This window comes from Mercenaria mercenaria, chromosome 5 (assembly GCF_021730395.1).
Source record: "Mercenaria mercenaria strain notata chromosome 5, MADL_Memer_1, whole genome shotgun sequence".
Taxonomy (NCBI): domain Eukaryota; kingdom Metazoa; phylum Mollusca; class Bivalvia; order Venerida; family Veneridae; genus Mercenaria; species Mercenaria mercenaria.
The window spans coordinates 9,975,761-10,000,000 of NC_069365.1; the positions used below are offsets into that span (position 1 = coordinate 9,975,761).

The 24,240-nt window shown below is 34.8% G+C and overlaps 1 protein-coding gene across 3 annotated transcripts; it reads right to left on the bottom strand.

Annotated features, from left to right (window-relative positions):
- Positions 1-1,180: 1,180 nt before the first annotated feature.
- On the bottom strand, positions 1,181-22,924 carry LOC123558777 (chymotrypsin-1-like). Of its 3 annotated transcripts, none has more exons than XM_045350640.2 (7): positions 22,812-22,924; positions 13,049-13,235; positions 9,417-9,519; positions 6,218-6,326; positions 4,798-4,869; positions 2,100-2,260; positions 1,181-1,405 (listed from the first exon to the last, which is right to left on the bottom strand). In XM_045350640.2, the coding sequence occupies exons 1-7, from the start codon at positions 22,828-22,830 to the stop codon at positions 1,226-1,228; spliced, it is 831 nt and encodes a 276-aa protein (XP_045206575.2). In that variant the 5' UTR covers positions 22,831-22,924; the 3' UTR covers positions 1,181-1,225. The 3 variants fall into 3 exon arrangements, with proteins under 3 accessions (XP_045206575.2, XP_045206577.2, XP_045206578.2); XM_045350642.2 differs by lacking the exon at positions 22,812-22,924 and adding an exon at positions 15,271-15,397; XM_045350643.2 differs by lacking the exon at positions 22,812-22,924 and adding an exon at positions 14,088-14,247.
- Positions 22,925-24,240: the final 1,316 nt, after the last annotated feature.

A 24,240-nucleotide genomic window follows, 5' to 3' on the forward strand; every position in this document is an offset into this window, starting at 1 on the left:
TGTTTAAAGCTGTTTATTTTGTATTAATATTATATTGTGTATTCTTCCTTTACGCTAGCTGTTAAGCTTGCAACTTGTATCTTTTTCGCCTGGGACATTCTAAAAAATCGATTGTACTACTTAAAACATCGTCATCCGACTATGACATTCCGGACATATCAAGTATTGCTTTAATCTTAACTTTTTACTGTAAAATCATTACTATTCGTTGCGACTAATTTTCGTGAATTTCGCAACCGGGTCAATTCAAGACAAGAAACATGGGAATTTTAACTGAGTTACGTGCGGAAACCGTTTTTTTTTCTTGTTTCAGTAACAGTTTACATGACCCGAGACACCCCGGAATATATTCCCAACCACTGCCTTTGATAAAGGCTACGTGCACAACAAGTTTGCTGACAATAGGTGTATCCAAACGAATGATACTGAGCTGGAATTTCCTAAACCAATGGGCCACGTAGGAAATTTCTAAGTATGCAGATAAATTAAGTTATGCTGACCTTGAACGTGATCCAACTGCTCCCTTAATCCCATCATTGTTTTTCTTTAAGCTACCTATGTATCAGTTTTAATATATCAATCCAAACTAGAGTTATTCAGATTTTTCTCTATTTTTAGTGACAATAACATTGATCTTGACCCATGTGACTTCGTATGCAATTCCATACTTCATCTTTATGCAAACTAGCCAAAATCAGGTTTCATTAAAATCTGTCATACCTAATTCAAGTTATTAAGCGGAAACAAAAGTGCCGCCCGCTCACCCGCCCTACGATATTCGCCAAGCTAATAGTCATATTTTTTGTTGTAAACCTGGTTAAAATCAATCTGAACAAAAAAGTAAAATTCCAACTTATTTAAGATTCAAAGGAAAGCATCCGCAAATGACTGAAATAGCTATTTTGGTCAAAACAACGAAATTGAATGGATCACTTTATGGTTAGGTCGCAGGTTCCGTGTCCGGTTGAGGTCTTTCTTTTCGCAAATACCTTTTGTCCACTGATTTTATCACTTTTGTTATGAAGATTTGGCTATAGGTATAAAAGCTTTGCGAGCACCTTACAGTTTTGTGTCTAGTTAGAAAAATATTTATTTTCAAATGTCAAAACATATATTTTGATGTTCAGGGATCGTATTTTTGAGTGTGTATGGGAATTTATAGAAAATTTAACACCGACAATCAGACATAATTGCGTTTTATTCGCATGATGTTTTATAATAAATTTCACATAGAAACTGGACCAACAGCGTTTCTTGCAATCCATTTCCTGTATGTAGAAACGCGGACAAACACGTTGGGAAAGCCACGCTTAGCTCCACATGGATTTTTGCCGAAAACAGTAATACCAAGTAATCTAAAATTTCCGTCGTTGTCATAGCAACCCATAGGTCCACCGCTATCACCCTAAAATATTGAAAGAAGCATAATGTGTATGCATTGCAAATAAAGTTTATTTAGTAACAGCCTTTGGTTAAAAAATATTTTGATGCGTTTGTTTCTTTGATATATTTTTGGTTAACGTATACATACTTGTAGTATTTAACCCTTAAATACAGTGCTGTTTATACTCAAAACATACATAGTCTGTGTTTACATAAATACTCTTCAATTACAATTCGTATTCAATAATATGAGATATCTGCATTACAAATCTTAATATTTAAACAGGTTTTGCATTATATGTAATTTCACACTGTTGATACAGCTTTTGGAATATAACAACAGAATATTGGTGCTGAAAAAGTCGAACGAAAAAGTGCTGCTATTATGTAACACTTTTTATTTGTTCGTTATAAGTACTTTTGTTAATAAAACGATTCTTAACCACGCTTTGGTGTGTAATGTAATATCTAATGTGAATGAATGACAACTGATTTATCATGCTCCATCTAATTCAAAGCAATTTTTGTTGGACATGATTTTTTTTATTTTTATTTCAATAGGTTTTAAAAATACGGCTAATACACATACCTGCATCAGGCATGGGTTTCTAAATATAGTAACAATATGTTTGACATTAAACCTTATACATATAGCATATCTTTTGCCAAGTATGTAATGTTAGAAAAATTTACTCTATATTTTTTCAATTACTTACATTACATCCACTTGAATAATCACTTAATACAGTACAGATATGGAGCTCTCTGTATATCCTGTAATACTCGTGTCCCCGAGATAGGTATCTGCAGAGGTTTGTCTTGATGACCTTTGTGCTAACTCCTTGTAAGACTTTTGGTAGTTTATAACCACCGTTGTCTGTATGAATAGAATAAAAACACACTGATATCAAAACGTACACAACTAGCATGTAAATAATTCAATTAAATATCATGCCCAAATTTCATATTTTAAGTAAGTAACATTCCATTGATTTCAAAAATTTATACCTTTAATATTCGATTTCAACAAGTGTTATATTCAATTTTATAATGGATGCTAGTACATCATTGAAGGTTCCATGTGCACCGCCGTATGAACACTTCTGCGGATGTCTCTAAATTGTTTTTGTACTTGTAACATGAATGGATGTTGAGTTCTGCTAAACCCGGGACTAGGGGTCATGGACGGTAGCATCCATGTCCACTACCGTCCATGAACAGGCTCAATCAAACCGAGCCTGCAACATTTTCGTTTTTGTCGTGTTGAGCGAGCTGTGGAGTTTCCACCTTTTCTATTTTAACAAAACTTATTTTAAGGACGTTAAATTGAAAGTGTATATTATTTTCCTCGGTTTTGCCATATGTCAAAAAAGTCCCCGGATGTAAACAATCAACACAGGCAACCACCAGCAGCGGTTCCGAGATTTCGGTAAGACAATTTGACCGTAACTTATATCTTTTGATTTTGACTGTTATCCACATAATTATGCTCGTTTCTGTCTCGGTTTCTTACGACCCGACATTGACATTATTTTTATCCGAAAAAAGATGTCTGCGCATGCATTAAAGATAACTGTGCTGTCTTTATAATTGACGGCAGTTAGTGGTTTCTTGGTATTTCCGAAATCTTTGAAAGTATGCCGATTTCAACAATTTTCACCAATTTGATACTGAAAATAAAATCATTTCACCACGTACAAGTAGAACACTTTTTTTTCTGTAAAATATAAACAATTACTATACAGTATCTATATAAACATAGAATAAACATGTTCGTCAGTATTGTTTGTTAGATTTAAGATGCTTCACACCGATAATTGTATGTTAACATGAGAGGAATATGTAATTCCACTGAAAACAGCAAGGGGTTCTTCAGATATTGTAATACGTCAGGGTACAGTGACCTACTTTCTCAATGGGGCTGTAAGCTTAACTGTAATTTTGTCATAAAGTTACAGGCCATTTTAAGTAAATCTTTATCTAGTTTGATCTTAGCCCAGCCTCACTTACTTTATACATTTATATAAATGTTAGTTCTTGTTAAATTAATGGAAACAGGTGATTTCCTAGTTTTGCAGTTGTACTTGCAATGAATTGTGGGTAGTTGCTTAGCAACTTCTACCTAGATATTTTTTTTAATTGTTGTGAATAGAAACGTCATTTAGCTTTAGAGCGCATATGCTTACAAGAAACTCCATTACAGGGAATGGAAATTTGATGTTATAATTATTTAGACCATTCTTTTTGTCTTTCGTTTCATACTAATATTTATGATGAACCTGTATGTTTTAATAGAAATATTGGCTTTTGTTTCCTAACGGTTTGTAGTACACAGCTTCCACGTTTTGTTTAGAGTTTGGGTCCACATTCATTTGTCTGGAGTTCACATATCCCCACATTTTTAATGTGCGCTTCTACACTTATATTTGCGAAGTCTGGGAGGTATAAGTACAGCAACGCATCTTTGCCTGTTTTCAGGGTTGATAATCTTAAATCTCTGGCATTGAGCTGCTGCTCTACTGATCTTAAGAATTCTAAAGAATTATTTAAAAGAAACTTGAACAAATTCTATACAAATATTGTCTCACTAGAAGTATAGAAATGTCATTGAAAGTTTACGTCGGCCATAACGTAACAATATGATATTTAATGCCATTTCAGCCCTACATACACATTTGGTTTATATATTTAGATAAATAATATCAACATTTATTCAGATTTAAATCAATATTTGATGATATTTTAATATAATAGGAGAATAGTATATTGTTAAGTCTGCTATGACATTTGCTAGGTTAGCTTTAGTACTACTTTATTTCCAGTCATTTGCAGAAAACATATGTACCGGTATGGCTTCATAATCTTTGGGTTAAGGTTTGTATACGCTTGCTCAAGAGTTGCTTTTTACCAAACACTAAATACCATGATAGAACTTTATTTATTTCATTTTTTACTCGTTATAATCCCTTGAAAACTGCTATTCTCTACAACTAATTAATTTGCGCACAAATTACGTTTCATTTGTTGTTTGAAGTTGTTCGTTTGATGCGACATGCTCGCTTTCAAAGCAATTTGGAAGATATGCTTTTGGATGACTAATTTTAAAAATTGTGTAAATCGTCACATAACTATCAGAGGACTTGGCACTGATGGAAACTTTAATAATATTCTTTAACTTTGCTGGAGTGTTCTTGATGTTATCTCTACCATAATGATAACACCGTTACGATTCTTACAATATTTGGCAACCATTTGCAGGACATATTTTCTCTATATGTATATTTTCTTGTCTGAACCCACTGTTTCCTATCAACCGTTTCTTGAGTTGGTAACTTAAAATGTTAATGCTGCGGTTTCCTATTTCCAGTAAAGCTTAAATATGGTTGTTATTACTTAAAATAAATGGATACAAACTTTTCATCGCCAATCCCCATCCTGACATGTAACATTGCTTGTTTGTCAGCGCATCCTTGTCAAATTCTCTGTCTGCAGTATAAAAACAAGGCTAATTATCTTCTAATAAAGACATATATCAGACATGTAAAAGAATATGTCAGAATAATTTGTGTAATTGATATATTTGTGACGTAATAAGCAAGGCTTAGCATATATAGTGTTTGTCTCGTTTTTCATTGTGTCATTACTATAATTATAGTTGCACTGCTGTAAATAATAGGATTTGGGTCATTTATGGACGGTTTGGGTTAATTATGGTGATAGCTGGATCCCAGTATCGCACATTATGTTGTATACAATAGTTAAAGGGAACCAACATTTTGTTAAACCAAGTACTTGCTGTGAAATACTATGTACAGATTTGGACCAATTAGATACAAGTTCTATAAATAGCAACAATAAAAACTCACGTCTGCTAAGGTATAAATAGGTAGATAGGTGACAGAGAGATCATTCGTTATCCAGCAATAGAAGAAAACACGTTATTACAACTACACTCTCAAGGCGGATAAATTATTACAAAGAAGACGTTTGAAGTTCATAGACTAAAGAAGAGGTACAGAATTTCAACAAGGCTTCGAGCTATAGGGCCAGCGCATATGAGTTTAACCTTAAGGGTAGTTGAATGCTATAGACGATAGCAAATATAGGCTGCGCATCGAAAGTTGAGACAGAGACCCAGAGTTTGGTAATCTACGGAGACAGTTGGAGAGTTCCAGCTTATAGACGTGTTATTGTGTCATATATATATAGCGTTATTGACGAAGTACAGCCAAGGCATCGGGGTTATACCTATATGGTAGTTGAATGCCATAAGTGATAGCATACAGACGCTGAACATCCAGGAGTCAGGGCAATCTTATTGCGTCACAGCTTCCAGAAAGAGGACATAGGGTGAGCTGAGCATCTATGCGATAGGACTCGTACGTTGTTGTTCAAAGACATTGTCTGATGGGAACTTGAACAAAAAGACCTGTCAAGTATAGTACTTCCACCCTATAGGAGCTTGAGCTGCTAAATATTAATTGAAGATTGGTAGTTTGAAATATATAGTGATTTGCCTGAAATTATTTAGTTCCTAATTGAAATCATTTACGAATCATTGGTACACGAATCATATAAGAGGAAAATTCTGTATACGAGATATTTGGTCTCACCAGCTATACGTTTTAACACAGGACATTCTACATCGTTTGTCAGCTAGTCTAAGATATAATCACCTTGGCGATTGGACCCATTTCATTGTTCAAGATACTAAAGGCGTAGGTACTTCCATGGGTCATATAACTAGTATCCTAACAGAATAAGTTTAAATTACTGGTACATTTTCAATCCAGAAAGAATGATACTTTTGACATTTTGTTAAACAGAAGCTTACCCGAGAGGCGTACAGGCTGTACTGCAGACGATAGTTCCAATGGCGATTTGAGATGAAACAGGGCGATATCATTTGCCGACTCATAAGTGTCAGATACTACATACCCTTTCTGGAAAAATAAAGCAGTTACGCGCATGTTTATGGAATCATACTAAAGAGGAATGTAGATTATTTTAAAGAAATAAATCTAAAGCTTATTCTTTCTCATTTTCTTAATTAATTACTAACGAACATTTCATTTTGTTTTCGCGCATGCGCCAACACGCAGAAAAGAACTCCTCGTTATTGGCGCGCACGCTAACGCTAAATTGTATGTTGGCTGATTTTTGACATTTTATTTTAACAAGATGGACCGCGCACCGAAACGACACCCCAAACTTTCAATATTTCACTATAGCGCGTTGGCGCAAACATAAGCACACAATAAACTTTGCTATATAAAATGTGCACGCCAACGCAACAAAAGGAAATGTCCAAATTCAACGAGTATACAGTTTGACTACTTTAACTACCGTAACTCTATTGTTATGAAAACAAAGACTACAAGTCAAATTAATACCAAAAACTCAAAACCCTCACTTGTCCGGCTAAAATTAGACTTTGTCTTCTATGAACTACAAACATTGCACGTGTAAAAAAATGACAAAAACTTTTCAGAATGTTTGATTTTACATCCTAAATTAAAAACACCGATGGATGCTCCCCGAAATTACTGTAGTTAAAGGGCTTTTCAGTCATGGAGGTTGTGTTAAGGAGAAAAGTGGACAGCAAAAGTTGTGGTTCGTTACCACTGTACTCCCTCTCACTTTGAATATATGAATATATTATCTATGAATCTGTTAAGTATGAAGTCAATACCTTATTTAGTTTTTTAGCTATACACCCAAACAATGTTTTCAAAAAGGAGATAATTCAAAAATGGGATCACTTAGAGTTATGGTTCTTTGTTACTGCATTTTCTCTTACTGACCTCTATTAATATGTAAAGTATGAAGTTAATACCCTACATAGTATTAAAGTTGTACCCCGGACAAGGTTTTCCCTGCATTGTATAAAGTTAAAACTTGGTATCTTCAATATATTTTGAGATATGCCCCTGTCAAAGTTATCAAAAAGAGGGTGATAATGCACAAATGGGACCAGCTAAAGTTATGGCTCCTTGTTACTGCACTCAATGTCACTGATATATGAGAATGTAAAGTATAAAGACAATACCTTACATGGTATTCGTGTTATGCACCTGACAAGGTTTTTTTAAAAGGACCACCTAGCGTTCTGGTTCCTTATCACTGCACACCCTCTCACTGAGTTCTATCAATATGTAAAGTATGGAGTCAATACCTTACATAGTATTCGAGTTATTCCCGGACAAGTTTTTCAAAAAAGGGAGATAATTCAAAAGTGGGGCATCTAGAGTTATGGTACCTTGTCTGCACTTCCTCTTAAGGTATTGGACCCGTAATAGAGTACTTCCTTTTTGAAGAGTATTCAATTCCTACCATATACCTACTTTGACAGCAATTTTCAGGGGGGTGTAGGTTCAAGCCCCACTGGGACCAAATTTTTTTCCTCCATATTTTCCTTTTTTTCTAGTAAGTTTTTACTTCTTTCAAGACTTATTATGGATGTATTGTACAAAAGTGGAAATTTTTCATTTTATAAGCGATTTCTTGCTGTTCAAAGTTAATTGACCTCTGAATCAGGAGGGGTAGAGTTAGACATCTTTAAAATTACTGAGTTACATGGGGTAAAAGTTCTCTATTTTACTTTCATTCTTTAGATTACATATTGTGAAAGAAATGCAGGTAGGTTTTCCTTCTGCCCAAAGGTTGTTTTTGAATGAAGTGAGCAAAAGTCAAAACAGACCTACATGATTCGACCTTAATTTGTCAATGTTAGTGTTAGAATTCTGTCTCATTAAATCCGTTTACTTGAGGCACCCTAGAAAAAAAAAGATATTTACAGTTTTATTCTGAGTTTTATAATTGTTTAGATTGTTTTAATAGATTAATCTTATGTTACTTTTATCAAAAATAATGCTTTAATGAATTCTCTGCAAACGTTTTAGATAGTGGCCATCACATTGAAATTTGTCTCTACCTGAGCTTGAGGAAATAACATAAATTATACAAAATTTACAAAACACGGCACGGTAAAAGTTGTTTAAAATTTGCAACACAGTGCGAAACATGGTCAACTTTAAGAATATACCAAGCAAATGCCATTTTTAAAACATTGCTATTAGGGGTCCAATGCCTTAATGATCATGGTATAAACTTGTTACCTTCATTACCTTTTTTAGTTATCTTCCGGGCAAGAAGTAAGAAGGACGGACGGACGGACGGAGAAGGTAGCGAATGTATGCTCTCTCTCTTTCTCACTCTCTCTCTCTCTCGCCCCACCCCTCCCCCTCCACTCGGGGAGCATAGAAATGTAAACTTCTGATCAAAGTCATTCAGTTAAAGTGTTTTCATAGATTACATTTTCAATTCTTATCACTTTTGTCGCTGCAAGCATTAAGTCAGACGCGTTTCTAAACTAGTATGTGTAACAAATATTCTATACTGGTACTGATGATAAACCCGGACAGATGATAAAGTCGAACACCTTGGAAATATTCGATTGCAATCGGTTATTTATAAAATTGAACACACCATCTAATAGTTTCCACTTACAACACCAACTGGTGTAAACAAAAACAAAATTGGTAAATGTTCTGTATAAATAAATGACTTACATAAATTTGTATAAAAAATATTTATCCAAAATTACTGGGGAAGAGGGTGTTTTTTTGCCCATGCTCACTGTCGAAACATGAAGGCCTGACATTTGTAAACTTTTCATTACTTGATCAGGAATGACTGTTGCAGCTTTTTGGGGAAAGTTTCAATATAATAATACCAAGAAAATTTTGTAAATGACAAAGGGTTCGAATTTATCATCAGTCAACGTTCATAAAGTCCCCTTTTTACATACCCCTTTCAGGCCCTCACTTCGTGTGAGTTTGCTTACTAAATATAAATTTGAATTATGTTAAGTTTTCAGCAAAGGTTAAGCTTTATTTTGATACCGACCATTGATTACAAATTGCAGAAATAAAAAAGTTACAGGTAAAAAACCTCATTTTCTGTTCGGGTTTATCATCAGTACCAGTATTTAAAGAGTGTGGCATAGATATAGGGTTAAAATATTTACTTACATGTACAATGACCTTTTCTACCCTTCGTTTCTGTGCTGTTTGTAAAGGCCGACGAGTTGTATGTGTACCGACAAGAATTTGATAAAATGATTCTTTGTCAAATCTGTAAATGTAAGCAAAAATAAATTCTGCAGTCTTATAATGGGATCACCTCGATAAACATGAATATCTACCGGAGCGTCAGTTGAAGTTAATTGTTCCGACTTCTGAACTGTTTATATCATCTTCTTAGAAATACAATATTTATTTCATAATACCGAACATAAAGTATTTAATCATTTATTAAAGGAAAACAATATAAGGGTTCAATAAAAAGTAGAATATCAAGTGTCAATAAAATATAAATATATCACATTTAGAGTTGCCCTTGTCCATTAGTCTGTCAGACTGTATGTAGTGTATTTCTCAAAAAGTAGTTGACCCAGAATTGTCATGCAACATGAGCAGCTGTCATTTTGGTGTTTTATTGGGATTCCATACAGCCAGATGAGAGTTATGGCCCTTGACTAAGTCAAATTATGCATTACGGGCTTTAAAGTTTGTGTCTCATGTGTCTCAAAAAGTTTCTGACCTTGAGTCGTAAAACAATAGAAGATTATATTATAGCATATGAAGTTGTGTACCTGGTGTTCTACTTTAGATTTTACTCCGCTAATTCAGACTTACGGTCCTTGTCTTAGTAGAAAACTGCTTGAAAGATGTGTTTTACATATCTTAAAAAATCACATTCAGTCAGGAAACCATGTGCAGTGGCAAGAAATTGGGGCCCCAGTGGACATAAATCTAGCTCTTTGTTTTTTATAATACCGTCTGTTATTAGCCAATTGTTTTACAAACAAATCTCATTAACTTGAACCTGCAGTGAGCATTTATATGAGGTACGTTAAAAATAAAAATTCCCTTTTAAATGCAAAATGTCAAAGGGAATCAAATTCCCAACTTGGCAAAGTCAACCATGTTTCAGTTTCATACTAGATTCCTTAAAACGAATAGAGGAGTTATTCGGGCAAGCTTTTCATTAATATTTTGAAATTTGTAAACTTTATGCGGCTCGTATCTCTTAATCATGGACCTAACTCGCTTGAAATATCTACTGGATATTGAATTGTTTCAAAGTTCTCCTACGTGAACAACCTGAGATATTGTTATATAAGCTGCATGAATTCTGCATCTTTGGTTCTAGTGAGATCAGTCGAGTTTCTCCTTAAATTCGATGTTTTCAAACTAAAATGTTTCAGCGCAATGCAATACGCTTCGTAACTTGAGATTGTAAATCAAGAAGTGAGATTTGTGCGACCAATTGAAGCTCCAATCGGAACAGGACTTTCACCAAGCGAACAGACTTAACACGCTTTACACAACTGCCGTGGTTTTGATGTCAGCGCCTCTACCGTGTAAGCACTTAACAGAGGAAAATCTAAGGTACACATTAAGAGTAAAATATTCCTGAAAAAGAAGTCGTTAATCTTACAAAGTATATGTAGTTTATAAGTGTATCCCCGGTTTAAAAAGCTGACGAGGCCCTGCTTGGTAACAAGTGCGGTCACAGATCCAGCTAGATATACAACTTGACATATGTATTGAGTTTTGTGTGAAGAAAATGAAGCGGTTTAATGTTAGTCATGACATTGAATATATTTAGGAAACAATTTCTAAAATGTTTCTCTGTAAGCATAGAGCACCACTAAGCAATTCAAAGGTACGATAGCTCGATAATACGATGTGAAAGTGCGATAAGTATTGATATCGTGTCTCCGCATCATGTTATCGCGTTTTTGCATCGTATTATAGCGCCATCGTATTGTATTTTGGCACTATTGCCCTTACAAATCTACAGACAATTACGACCCTAATAAATAATGGAACACCATAGATATAATTGGTTGGAAAAAGCACATTCTTTCATGCTAATTTTATGTGCAATAGCGCATTTGAATTCGCATTTTCATTAGAAACTAACATTGACATCCTTTGACAACAGAATCATGTTTTGAGACAGCTCGTTTTATTCCCGTGTTCTTGTTCATGGGTGACAGAATTACACTTAGCACATCTGTATACGGTAATGAATGTCACCAGCTATATGAATTATGTACAGGCATATCTTAATCTTTGTGTTTTTCTACAGATTTCTACAGAACAGGTTAAATTACTTCCTACTTCCAATCACTAGCTCTTCAATGGTGTTTGTTCGAAACCTTGCATGGTATGTATTATTCTTTTACGTTAGGAAAGCATCCAGCTGACCTATGGACGGTTAGCAGTTCTACACAGGCACCTGTTTTGGCGTTAATCAAGACACCTGTGATATTTATCAACCATCAAAACACTGAATTTTGCCTATGGCCTATAATTGTGTTGATGTGAATAAATAGACAGAAAATGTTTGTCTACGAATCACTAATTATCACGACGGGATTCAGACGTGGCTAATAGGCTGGTCATTTTAAATTTTGGGGTTGAACTAGCTCTAATTCCAATATAAAATTTTGGTGTGGAATAAGTAGTATGTAAGGAAATGAAACACAAAAAGAAGTCCTCAAAATACCATGGCACATTTTTGAGATATTGCATCTGGAATTCTGAAGTAACGTCTACATCTAATACTTATTGTGGCCGTTACTTGTGAACCATATGAGGTATTGTTCTTCTACTTGTAAACTACAGCATAGATGTGTTCTTATATCAGTTAAAAGATATTTTAAGATATCTGGCACTTACTTCTAGCCTTTCTTTAGTATTTTACCATCTTTGTCATAAAGCGTTGCGGTGTCAAAATTTAGAACACAGGTGTCAAAATTCTGAACAGAGTTTGTAACCAAATTTTTACATACATATTCCTAAAACATACTCGTTGGCATTGGAGTTAACATGTTTAAACACCAAACATGTATATCTCAAAGTCAGAAATAATAAAAACACATTCATAGGGGATTCTTGAAAGAAAAATATATTCACAATGTTACTGCAGATGGACGGGGTACTCGATAATATCAATATATGCTCGAAATTCATAAACAGTTACGACAATTATTTATGCTTCTTAAACTGCTTTATTATGCAATGCATGTATGTGAATAAAGAAATGATACTAATATTTTGTTTAATTGATTTTATTGTAGATCAGTTTGCAATACTTTGTGAAATTAAAATCACCTAATTTTCAGAGTTTGGCTTGGATTTCGTTTGTGGATATTTTTCGTGTATGGTATAAATTCATGTTGAAATTAGTTTGAAGTTCGGACATTTTGTCTAGTAATATAAGTTGAATGTAATATCAGACTAAAATTTAATGAAATGATAATTACATCATACGTCGGACTACTTTCAAATTCATATGCACATCTACAAGATCTTGAAGTATCGATGTGCACCGGTCTTGCGAGGTAGGCTTAGCGGCAAATCATGTATTGCGCGATATAAATTCGGATAAACATTTTGAAATGTATTTTTAGTATCAGTAAGGGTAGAAAAAGCCAGAAGAAATATTTCGCTAACTTATTTTAACAGGCCACAATAGAAGATGAGATATACGCCGCAGCCTTCGCTTATTCAATAACCGACAAATCGCATAGGGCCCTAAGTGATTTGCAAAATAAATAGAACCCAGTTACCTCTTATCACACACTTACCCGTAACAGTGAGCTGCGGTTAAAATAGTCCTCTCATTTAAGACGACACCGCTACATCTCATATACCCTTTTCTCATTATCCGTACTTGCCACGGATACTCGTTTTTCTCTGCTTTTTCTCCATTGACAATTCTATCGACTATCCGAGAGAACTGCTGTGTACAACTTCCACACCCGAAGACAATAACTGTAAATACATTGTTAGATATCATACTTTATTATAAATGTATTGAAAATTCTGATTATGTAACGCTCTGCATTTAGTCATACTTAAGTTACTAAATAAATCAAAACTCTGTTGTGCAATCAAAGAGATGATTGCATTACGATAGTTGCGGTATAAACTTCAACCCGTAGATATTCTTTACAACGCTACGAAGTCTAACAGAATCGTTTATATCTTCCTCAAATGAATCTCTATCGTTAATACTTAGTACGCTGTCAGAAACAAATACACGGTTTTATTTTCAACAATCGTATAGAGTTTGTATCAAAATGAAATATGTAAATTTATATGCTAAAAGATTGAATTTGACAGGATTTTGTAGAATCTACAAAAGTAGATTCAGGAAAGCGTTTATAAGTGACAGCATTTAAATGATTTGTACATATATGTAATTGCTCATAATTGTTAAATAAATACTTTCGAATTAAGTTTTAACAGGTTTGATATGGTAATGTTTTCGCTATGTTTCCTTAACAATTCAGTTGTTGCAAATTGCGTTGTAAAATCTGTCTTTCCCGTAAAACACGCTTATTTAGTAAATCAGCTGTGGAGAGAGGTCACGTGATAAAATCGTCGGTGATAGTTTGAAACATGACATTGTTGAGACATCACTTACGTTAGGCATACACTCCCGGAGTGTTTATGTATATCTCATAAATATTGTCTTACATTTCCTTAAACATAAATAAAATTTCTATATGCTTTGTACATATTCCTGAACTTTTAACTATCGTCTAACATTTTTAAACATGACGAAACGTATTACTGTTCTTTTAAAATATGATGAATATGATATTGAATTTGGAATCTCACATTTGCATCTTGGCAAAACAGAATCTATATTATTTGGGTCCCAAATAATATTGACATCCCAGTTCAATCTTGATACGAACGGCAATGGTCAAACAATCGAATCCAAAAAATCAGTTAAATATCTTGGTGCTACCCTTGATCATTGTTTGTCCTTTGATTCTATGGCTAGATCTGTAATCAAGAAATCCAGTGCTAGGTTAAAAATTTTGTATCGTAAAAATGAATACTCACCCGGCACACTAATAAGTTCAGATAGATAGTTTTGTCATTTTAATGTTTCACGGCAACGCAGATTAATTTTCACTCATTGATATCTTCCTATGTCATACAGCACTACATCTCAAGGACCATAATGGAAACAAGAGTTTATTTTAAGTCTTTTGTGTTATCCTTGACATATAATGTTGATTGATATGGCTATATTAATTCATACATGGTTTATTGTTTGTTGTATGCATTAATATCATACTTGCCACGTAATTGTACGTTCTATGTTGAATCTATCTATCTATCTATCTATCTAATATGATAAAATATGATATTATTCAAGTGATTTCATATTAACCTTATTATTTGTCCTCCGGCAGTAATATAGACACTCGTTCTTCGATTTTGGCTAAAACTATCACGTTCGGACGTCGCACCGACACATGATAGGTCATATGGCGACTTTCCAGCTTTAATGGTGGAAGAAGACCCCAGGTGCCCCTCCGTGCATTATTTCATCACGAGCGGGCACCTGGGTAGAACCACCGACCTTCCGTAAGCCAGCCAGCTAGATGGCTTCCTTACATGAAGAATTCAACTCCCCGAGTGAGGCTCAAACCCACATCGATGAGGGGCAAATGATTTGAAGTCGGCGACCTTAACCACTCGGCCACGGAGGCCCCTATGAAATGTGTTAAGACATACACAGTCAAAGCAAGTAACGGTCCTATATTCATAACTAAACCATCAGGTATTAAAACATGTTTGATGAGATAGAACAATACAAATGCATTTATGCAAATTTATGTAGAGAAATAATGTATAGCTGTACATGTTTCGAAAGAGAAAACATAAGAATTTGCATTTTCGGAAGAGTATGACCTGTTTAAAATGTTCAAAGAAAGCCAAATTTCAGAATATGGACGTCATAATCAAACGACAGTTATACGTTACACAAACTAGAAAATGGACTCACCTAGCACAACCCCGAATAAAAAAGAAGTTTTCATGGTGCTATGAAAGGTAAGCACAAAACAACAGTACTGTATGAGTTAAAAAAAAACACAAGCAAACATAAAATTGCCTCTGGTTTTGTTTTACACAAACATATCAGCGAAAGTGATAAATAAATTTGATAAATGTCTATTAGTTTTTAATCATATGATGTTATCTTTACATTATAAAATATTGGCTGTTGTATTTGACGTGTATGGTTATATAAGAATTTTTAAATTCCAATTAAAAAATATATATTTCTTTTTTTCGCATAGTGTGATGTTCACCACTGTTTTGCTATATCTTGTATTATGTAAATTATATGTCATCATGGGTTTTTGTAGCCTATATGAAAGTAATAAAGTTATCTATCTATCTATCTATAATTAAAATAATTGGCCAATATCAGCGAAAGTGATAAATAAATTAGATAAATGTCTATTAGTTTTTTAATCATATGATGTTATCTTTACATTATAAAATATTGGCTGTTGTACTTGACGTGTATGGTTATATAATTAAAATAATTGGCCAAATTATATACCTTGGAAAATATTACTAATCGAAAAATTGTTTATCAGAAAAAAAGAAAAAAATGGCTTTTATACTTTCATTAGTTGCCAAAATTCAACCTTGTTGATTTTCTGACTCAAGGTCAAATACTTTATGAAACGCAAGTGAAACAAACTATGCCCTTACAACATATTTTTGAATAAGTCAATGACCATAATTCTGGTGAAATCACCCACCCACTAACAAAAAACCATGTGCACAAAATCACAAGCTGAATAATATCCCTACATGATTTCAATAGTTTATGTAGAATGTCGAGTCAAAAAATTTATGAGGTACATGCGATACAAACTTGTATGCCGTTTATGCAAATTTTACTAAATGAAAGGCCAGAATTCTGGTTGTTGCTCAGTCAAATGTCAAACAAAACTCAGGTGTACAACTTCACATGTTGAATAATATTCCTATTATGTTTTCAAGGACCATACCTCTGGTCTAGCTTTGTGAAATCTCAAACAAGGCCCCAGGTGCACAGCTTCACATGTTGAATGATAATCCTATGTCAAATAATTCTTGAGATACAGGCAAGACAAATTTTAGCCCCTTTTAACGCATACTTTGACTTAGTCAAGGGCCATAAATCTTGTCTGGCTGTGTACAACCCCAATTAAAACACAAGGTGCTCAACTCCACATGCTAAACAACGGTCATATGAGGTTTGTTAGCTATAGGTCGAATATTATTTTTTTGATATGCATAATATTAATTCGATGGAATGGACGGATAGACTTGGGACAAGGGCAAATCTATTGGGGAGGCATAAATACAAGAACAAGATGGCCATGACTGCTCTTTATCGCTCATCTGAGTTTAGTTACTTGCTGGGACAGGGTAAAGTTCCTAGATTGGGTAAGACATTGGGTAAATGATGTGATATGACAATATCAAACATGAAGATTTTTTAAAAACTTTTCCTATACAAGTCTGTTTAAATCACGTGCCCCTCGGAGCTGGGCCATTAACCCCGGGTAAAAATTTGAACAATCTTGGTAAAAGACTACTATACGATGCTACATACCAAATATCAAAGCCCTAGGCCATTTGGATTTGTGCAAGAAGATTTTCAAATATTCCCCTACATCTTTCTCCGTGTACAGGACAGAACTCTAAGAACTTTATTGTACTTTGTCCACGGTTGGGTTTGGGCACGACAGTCACATCTCTAAAGGCTATACAGTTAAAGGTTTGTCTATATACTATGGTACACACGTGATCTGTCTACGCTGAGAACAGATGCGGGACTGCTTCCGAGGCATGGAGAGCAGCCTTGAAGGCCTCGATTGCTGGGATGTCCGTGATCGTGGTTGGCATTTAAGTTTATATAAAACATGTGACCCCCAGGGCGGGGCCATATTTGACCCTAGGTGAAAGATTTGAACAATCTTAGTAGAAGACTACTAGATGATGCTACGTACTAAATATCAAAGCCCTAGGCCCTGTGGTTTTAGACAAGAGGATTTCCAAAGCTTTTCCTTAAATAAGTCTATATAAACCATGTGACACCCAGAGCGGAGCCATATTGGACACTACGGGGATAATTTGGTAACTAAGCACCAGGTGATGCTACAAACCAAATATCAAAGCCCTAGACCCTTTGGATTTTGACAAGAAAATTGTCAAAGTTTTTCCCTATGTAAGTCTATAGAACCATGTGACTTCAGGGCGGGGCCATATTTGATCCTAAGGGGATAATTTGAACAAGTCTAGATAATGTTACATACTAGATATCAAAGCCCTAGGACCTGTTATTCTGGACAAGAATATTTTTATTTCGGTTGCCATGGCAACCAGGGTTCTGACGAAATTCAATTCTTGAATAATTGTTGAAAACGACAATCTAAGGAATATCCCTGTGAAGTTTTATCAAAATTGGCCTGGTAGTTTAGAAGGAGATGTTGTTTAAAGGAAAATGTGGACGAACGACCAAATTAGCTCATGCTTTAGCACTAAGTGCTCAGGTGAGCAGGTAATTATCCAATTGTTAAAGGTATAGATAATAGATAATCTGTATTTTTGGAAGAGTATGAACTGTTTCAAGTTTTAAAAATAAGTAAAATTTTAGTATATGCACGTCATAAACGAAAGGTATATATACAATATTAAAAACTAAAAAAAAATAGACTCACCTAGCACAATCCCGAATAGTAATGAAGTATTCATGGTGCTATGAAATTCAAACACAAAGCAAAATTACTTTACGTGTTTAAAGAACAAGCAAATATAAAATGACCTCTGGATTTTTATATACAAACGTTTAAGCAAAATTGATCTACAGATTATATGAATTTCCATTAGATTTTTAATTATATGATGTTATCTTTCCATTATGAAATATTAGCTGATGTAGTTCACGTGTATGGTTATATGTTTAAAAATAACTAATACTATTATCTACAAGTACGAAAGTTACTGCAAGGTGCAGCAAAAGGAAACTCCGCGCCAAACAAAGCAGTGCACGTAGTACTGATAGAACAGGAGATATAACGATAACGGTGTCTTTGTTGTAGACCCTAGTTGTAGACGAACAGTCTGATGGGGTTTCATGAATGTTGGAGTTTCGTTATATGGAAAGAAATGTATTGCATACACAAGGTTGTGTTTAAATTTAGACTTATATAGTTGTTCATCCGAAATGACTGAGTTTCAAACTCAGCTTAGATGTTATCAAGACCATTATTCTGATAAATGTCTAATCAGGAATGTGGACTCTATATGATACTTTCAAGTTAAATGATGAGGAAGGACTAAGATGTACAATGAATGAAACACAACAAACATAATTTTATCCCGCCTAGGGGCGTGAAACTCACATTTTAAAAGGAACAAGAAAATTATAACCCAAGTGTTATATGTTGACGATTGCGTTGGTGTATTTACTTAGAGGGTATTGTTGTTGTTGTTTTCTACACCACCTCCTTTGGAGAACAGCTTCTGAATACGGAGCAATGAATATTGACTAAACAGTTCACTACTATAAACACCTTTACCACTTTATACAGTCATATACTGATCAACTGGTATTTTGGAAAGACAAACAGTCAACGTTGTGCAATCAGCCACCTCTCAAGAAAGGCTATTGTTCTGATATTGCTAAAGCTAAGCCTGTAAGAAGCCTACACTGAGATAGTAGACAAAGGATACTTTAAAATGCAAGTCATCTTGGTTCAAAGTCCAGTTTTTGTCTTATTGTTAGGTGACATTTGTAAAACGTTTGACTATAATTATGCATATCAAACATTAAACACATAAATACTTATCTTTAAAAAATCAAAGTAGAAAACTAAAAATATAAGACACTGTTTATTCCAGACGTACGTACTGTGTAATAAGTTTGGCGTTGTTTACCGAAAGAGGTATGGGTATTAACATGACAGAGCCTTGTATCTTTAAGGAATTTCAGTGTGTAAACTTAATACATACAACAACGACATAGTAACAACACGATGCACAATATACAACAATCCTTAACAAATGCACAGCTATCTTTAACAAATGCCTATACAGAAGTAGTAGTATGAAACTTACTTAAATACAATCCAATAAAAGTAACACAATAAAATGGGTTTAAACAGTATCCGGAATTTCGGTTGGAATAAAAGGCCTATACCCCACTATCAAATGAAATATATGTGGCAAATAACAATGCCTACAATATAAGAAATCAATATTTAGAATGAAATAACACTAAAAATATTACACTAGAAAAAGGTAACATTCTTTCTGACGTATTCATCAAACTGAAAACAAAAGGAATTTTCCACGTGATGTCCGACACAAATTGCTTTCTTTTCTGCTCTTTGATTTCTTTCCTGCTTCTTTTTTTCTAGTGAAACTTATTTTTCTCGTTTGTTTTTATTAGGACTAGATCAGATATTAAAAATGAAAAATGGAAATTTTGCAAATCGAAAGAAAACAAGAGTCACTGTGCCAGAATGTCACAATATACGCCCGTCATAGCAAATTTCTTTACACTAGCACCAGTATTTGCAAATGGAATTTTAATCTGCGGTTGTGTAGTAATTATTGTAATTCTTTTGTTTTTTTCTAAATCCACAAAAAACCTCCTTACCAGGTAGAGATACCTTAAACTACATCTAATATTTGAAATTAACATCTATGTTGTACCGCAGAAAAGTGGTCTTGGTTTTTCCCTACGGCCAATTATAAAAAAGTTACAATATAAGTTATTTATAATAACAACTAAAGGAGTTAATCTTAAACAAAAAAATAAACAAAACAAAAATCTAAGTCCACATAAAAATCCTTACCAGGTAGAGACAGGTAAAAATACACCTCAAAATTGGATATAACATACATGTTGTACTTCAGAAAAGTGGTCTCGATTTTCCCTACGACTAGTAATGAAAAAGTTACAATATAAGCTATTTATAGTAACAACAAAGGGAAGTAATTCTAAAGAATGGACCTGCGCATGACACTCCGTCTCATGATGGTGTACAATTGTGCCAAGTTACATCAAATTCCCTCCATGTATGAAGAAGAAATGCTCCGGACAAAGTAATTCTTGTACCTGACCTTTGGCCTCTAAGTGTGACCTTGACCTTACACCTAGGGACCTGGTTCTTGTGCATGACACTCCGTCTCATGGTGGTGAACATTTTTGCCAAGTTATATCAAAATTCGTCCATGCATGAAGAAGAAATACTCCGGACAAAGTTTTCATTCTTGTATCCTTTGACCACTAAGTGTTACCTTGATCTTAGACCTAGGGACCTGGTTCTTGCGCATGACACTCTGTCTCATGATGGTGAACAATTGTGCTAAGTTACATCAAAATCTCTCTATGCCTGAAGAAGATATGCTCCGGACAATGTCATTGTTGAATTTGACATTTGACCTCTAAGTGTGACCTTGACCTTAGACTTAGGGACCTGGTTCTTGTGCATGACACTCCGTCTCATGATGGTGAACAATTGTGCCAAGTTTAATCAAAATCCCTCCATGCATGAAGAAGACATGTTCCGGACAAAGTCTGTGGACGCTGGCCGCCCATCCGCCCGCCCGCCAAGAGCGTTCCCATAATACGTCCCGTTTTTCAAACGGGCGTATAAAAATCGTCATTTACGACATACACTGCACCATGTACTCGCAAAATGTTATCACAAATACCACGCGGCTGTGGGCGCGGAGAATTATACGTTTTGATACTCAATGAACTATCGGCGATTACAAAGTAACAAAATGGAATTCAAATACAACAATTGGTATTTGCTTTGTCTGAAATCGTAAATAAAAGATAAAAAAGACATTCCATTGTGAAAATCACTTTCGGAGAGTATTGAAACACGTACTCCTCAAAATAACACCATTATATACAATGTTTTAAACAATTACAACATTAGATTTATATTCCATTGCATGGAAGAGTTTTGTCTTTATAAATTAAATATTACAGCTTCATTTGTATCTGATTAATTCAACGCCTCCCGCAGTTTCTATCATTTGACTATTCAATGGAGGCTATATTGATGTGTAATAAACTTCTTTATGCCTCCGGTGCCGAAAACGCAATTGCTGTTAGGCCTATAACTATCAACATAAAGTGGACGTGGATATGTCGGGAATTTTATGTCCGATCATTTTTGCCTGGAGTGGCAGTTTTGGACTTTACAATCAGAGCATTGTGTACTCAGTTCCTCTTGCAGTTTCTAGGTGATATGCAATGTCTTTTATCGTTATTATTACTTTTGTAATCATAATTATTCAAAAAACGTAAATCTCTTGGAGGCAAAAATTGTTTGTAGGCGATATGCAATGTCTTTTATCGTTATTATTACTTTTGTAATCGTAATTATTCAAAAGACGTGATGCTCTTTGGGGCAAGAATTGTTTGTAGGTGATATGCAATGTCTTTTATCTTTATCATTATGGAACGCGAACGCCTCGGTAGCCTAGTGGTAGAGTGCCCACTTCGAGTGTGGGAGGTCGTGGGTTCGATTCCCGGCCGCGTCATACCAAAGACGTAAAAAGTGGTACTAGTAGCTTCCTCGCTTGGCGCTCAGCATTAAGAGGATAGTGCTAGGACTGGTCAGCCCGGTGTTAGTATAATGTGACTGGATGGGTATCATGTCACGTGTCTACGGCGTGATATTCAAGTTAGGCAGCACTATAAAGTTTGGCATTGTGCTCACTGTAACAAGTGGGAATATCCGGTGGCGAGGGTAAACAAACGCAAACACGTACACGCACGCGCACACACGCTGCTACAATTAGTCACCGTCGTTCATACGACTGAAAAATTGTTGAAAAGGACGTTAAACACACACACACACACACACACACACACACACACACACATATGGAACGCGCCATGATCATGGCATATCATTCTAACATCCGAAGAGGCACACACCGACGGTTGTTTTAAATGTTAGATAAAATGTACAATAGATAGACTTACAAACAATATCACATTTTGACGACTGAATGTAGTCATTCATTTGCAGTAAAACAAACCGACTGGTCTCTACAGAGTGTTGAAATAATTATAGACAACAGAAGTTACAGAATTGTACATTATTTGATTAATCTGATTTTATGCAAAATAAAGAAAATCCAGAAACACTCTGTTTAGTGTTTAGTTCAAAGTGCGGCTCCGTGCACAAGGATGTAAAGTAATAGGTTTATCCAGTGCCAGTACCAGGTGTATGTCAAAATAAGGTTAATAAGATAATCGTCCGTAAATTCTCTATGTACGTAATTCGTTTTGATACAACAGCTAACATTCAGCAAGGAATCGAGAATTTCGTTCTTGCTAGTAATTACATTTGCAATTGCGCGTCAAAGTAAACACGTAACTACTGTTCTGAGATATATGTTGTATTTGAAGTTTTAGAAACAAGAAGAAAGTTAAAATATAATATGTCTACAGTCAAGCATTACTAAAACAGATATAACAAATAGAGACACACAAACATGAAGACGAACCTTTGCAGGATACCAACATGAACAGATCAATGGTAAATCCACAAAAACACAAAACCACATCAAATCGACGAAGTTTAATAGTCAGTGAATGCAAAGAAACAAAGTGGAAACAAAACGTGTAAGATCAGCTGAAGAATTATTTCACACGTCAACAACCTTATTTTGATTGCTTGTCTTTAGTAACAAGTGATCTTGTTAACATTTGTTGTCAGTGCCAGAATGGATGTACGGTACAAATGCATTTACTGTTTTCGTTTTTAGATTTTACAAAAATCGAAATACATGTAATTGATGACTAAAATACAGCACCAAAACAAAAAGTTGACCTTATTTGATATATCTGAGTGAGCAACATTAAAATATTTTATACTATTAATGAATCGATGCAGTTACCAAAGACAAATTACCATATACAATGTTGAATATCAATGACTTAAACAGAAGGGAGGGGTAACTCTGAGACTGGCTGCATATATCAGGTTTTCGAGTATGGATTTACTTTTACATTCAAAATTATTATTGCACATATAAAATATCATTATTGCCTTATAATTATTTCTCAAACCGTGGAACAATTTCCAGGTATTGAAGCAAATAGTAATTATAAAAGCAACACTCCTCATTCATAACCAATTCATACTACCACAAATAAACATTTGGGCTTGCTCCAGAAGATAAAAAAGCTTCAACTCATTAAACGAGTTTACGACCCGACTGTTTTTAAACACACCGAATGTTTGGTTTTCAACACTTATATTTGGATGCTATATTGTCCTTTTGAATGTGTCTGACGCAACAGTAATAAGACTCGTGTCTGGGCTGTTTCGATAATTGTCTTCTGACTTGTTTTGTCGGGCCCTTATTGGAATTCATCTTGATGCTCTTTCTACTGCAATGGCACTGAATGCATACGTTTTTGATTCTTAAGGATTGATTTTTACACAAATACAAGAAAATTAATAAAAACTCTGTAAGAAGATCCTTTGGAAGCACTGAGTGCAGCCGAGCAAAATAATAGCAGACTGGGTTTGATTGAGTCTGTTCATGAGAGGTAATGGAAAGTACAACATCCCTCATGCCCCCTAGCACTAGCTTAAGCGGAACTCTTTTACATGTCATGCATTTTGTTACAATTTTGCGTGTGGATAACATTTATGTACACTGTCTTGCGACTTTGGAAAATTATAGGGGATAAAAGTGAGGTTGGGTACGCATCAAACTCCCTGATCGTATTCCGCCAATGATCCTTCGAAGGTGGTGCCTCACTGTGCTCCTTTAATATTTTATTTTGTCCTCGTTACTTGTTTTTGTTCTTTGTCTATGATTGTGTGTGTATGTGCGCGCGTGCGTGTGTTCGTGCATGCATGTGAATTGGCCGTGTGCGCGTCAGTACGTGCGGGGATGCTGTCTTTACTGATATTATCCTTGT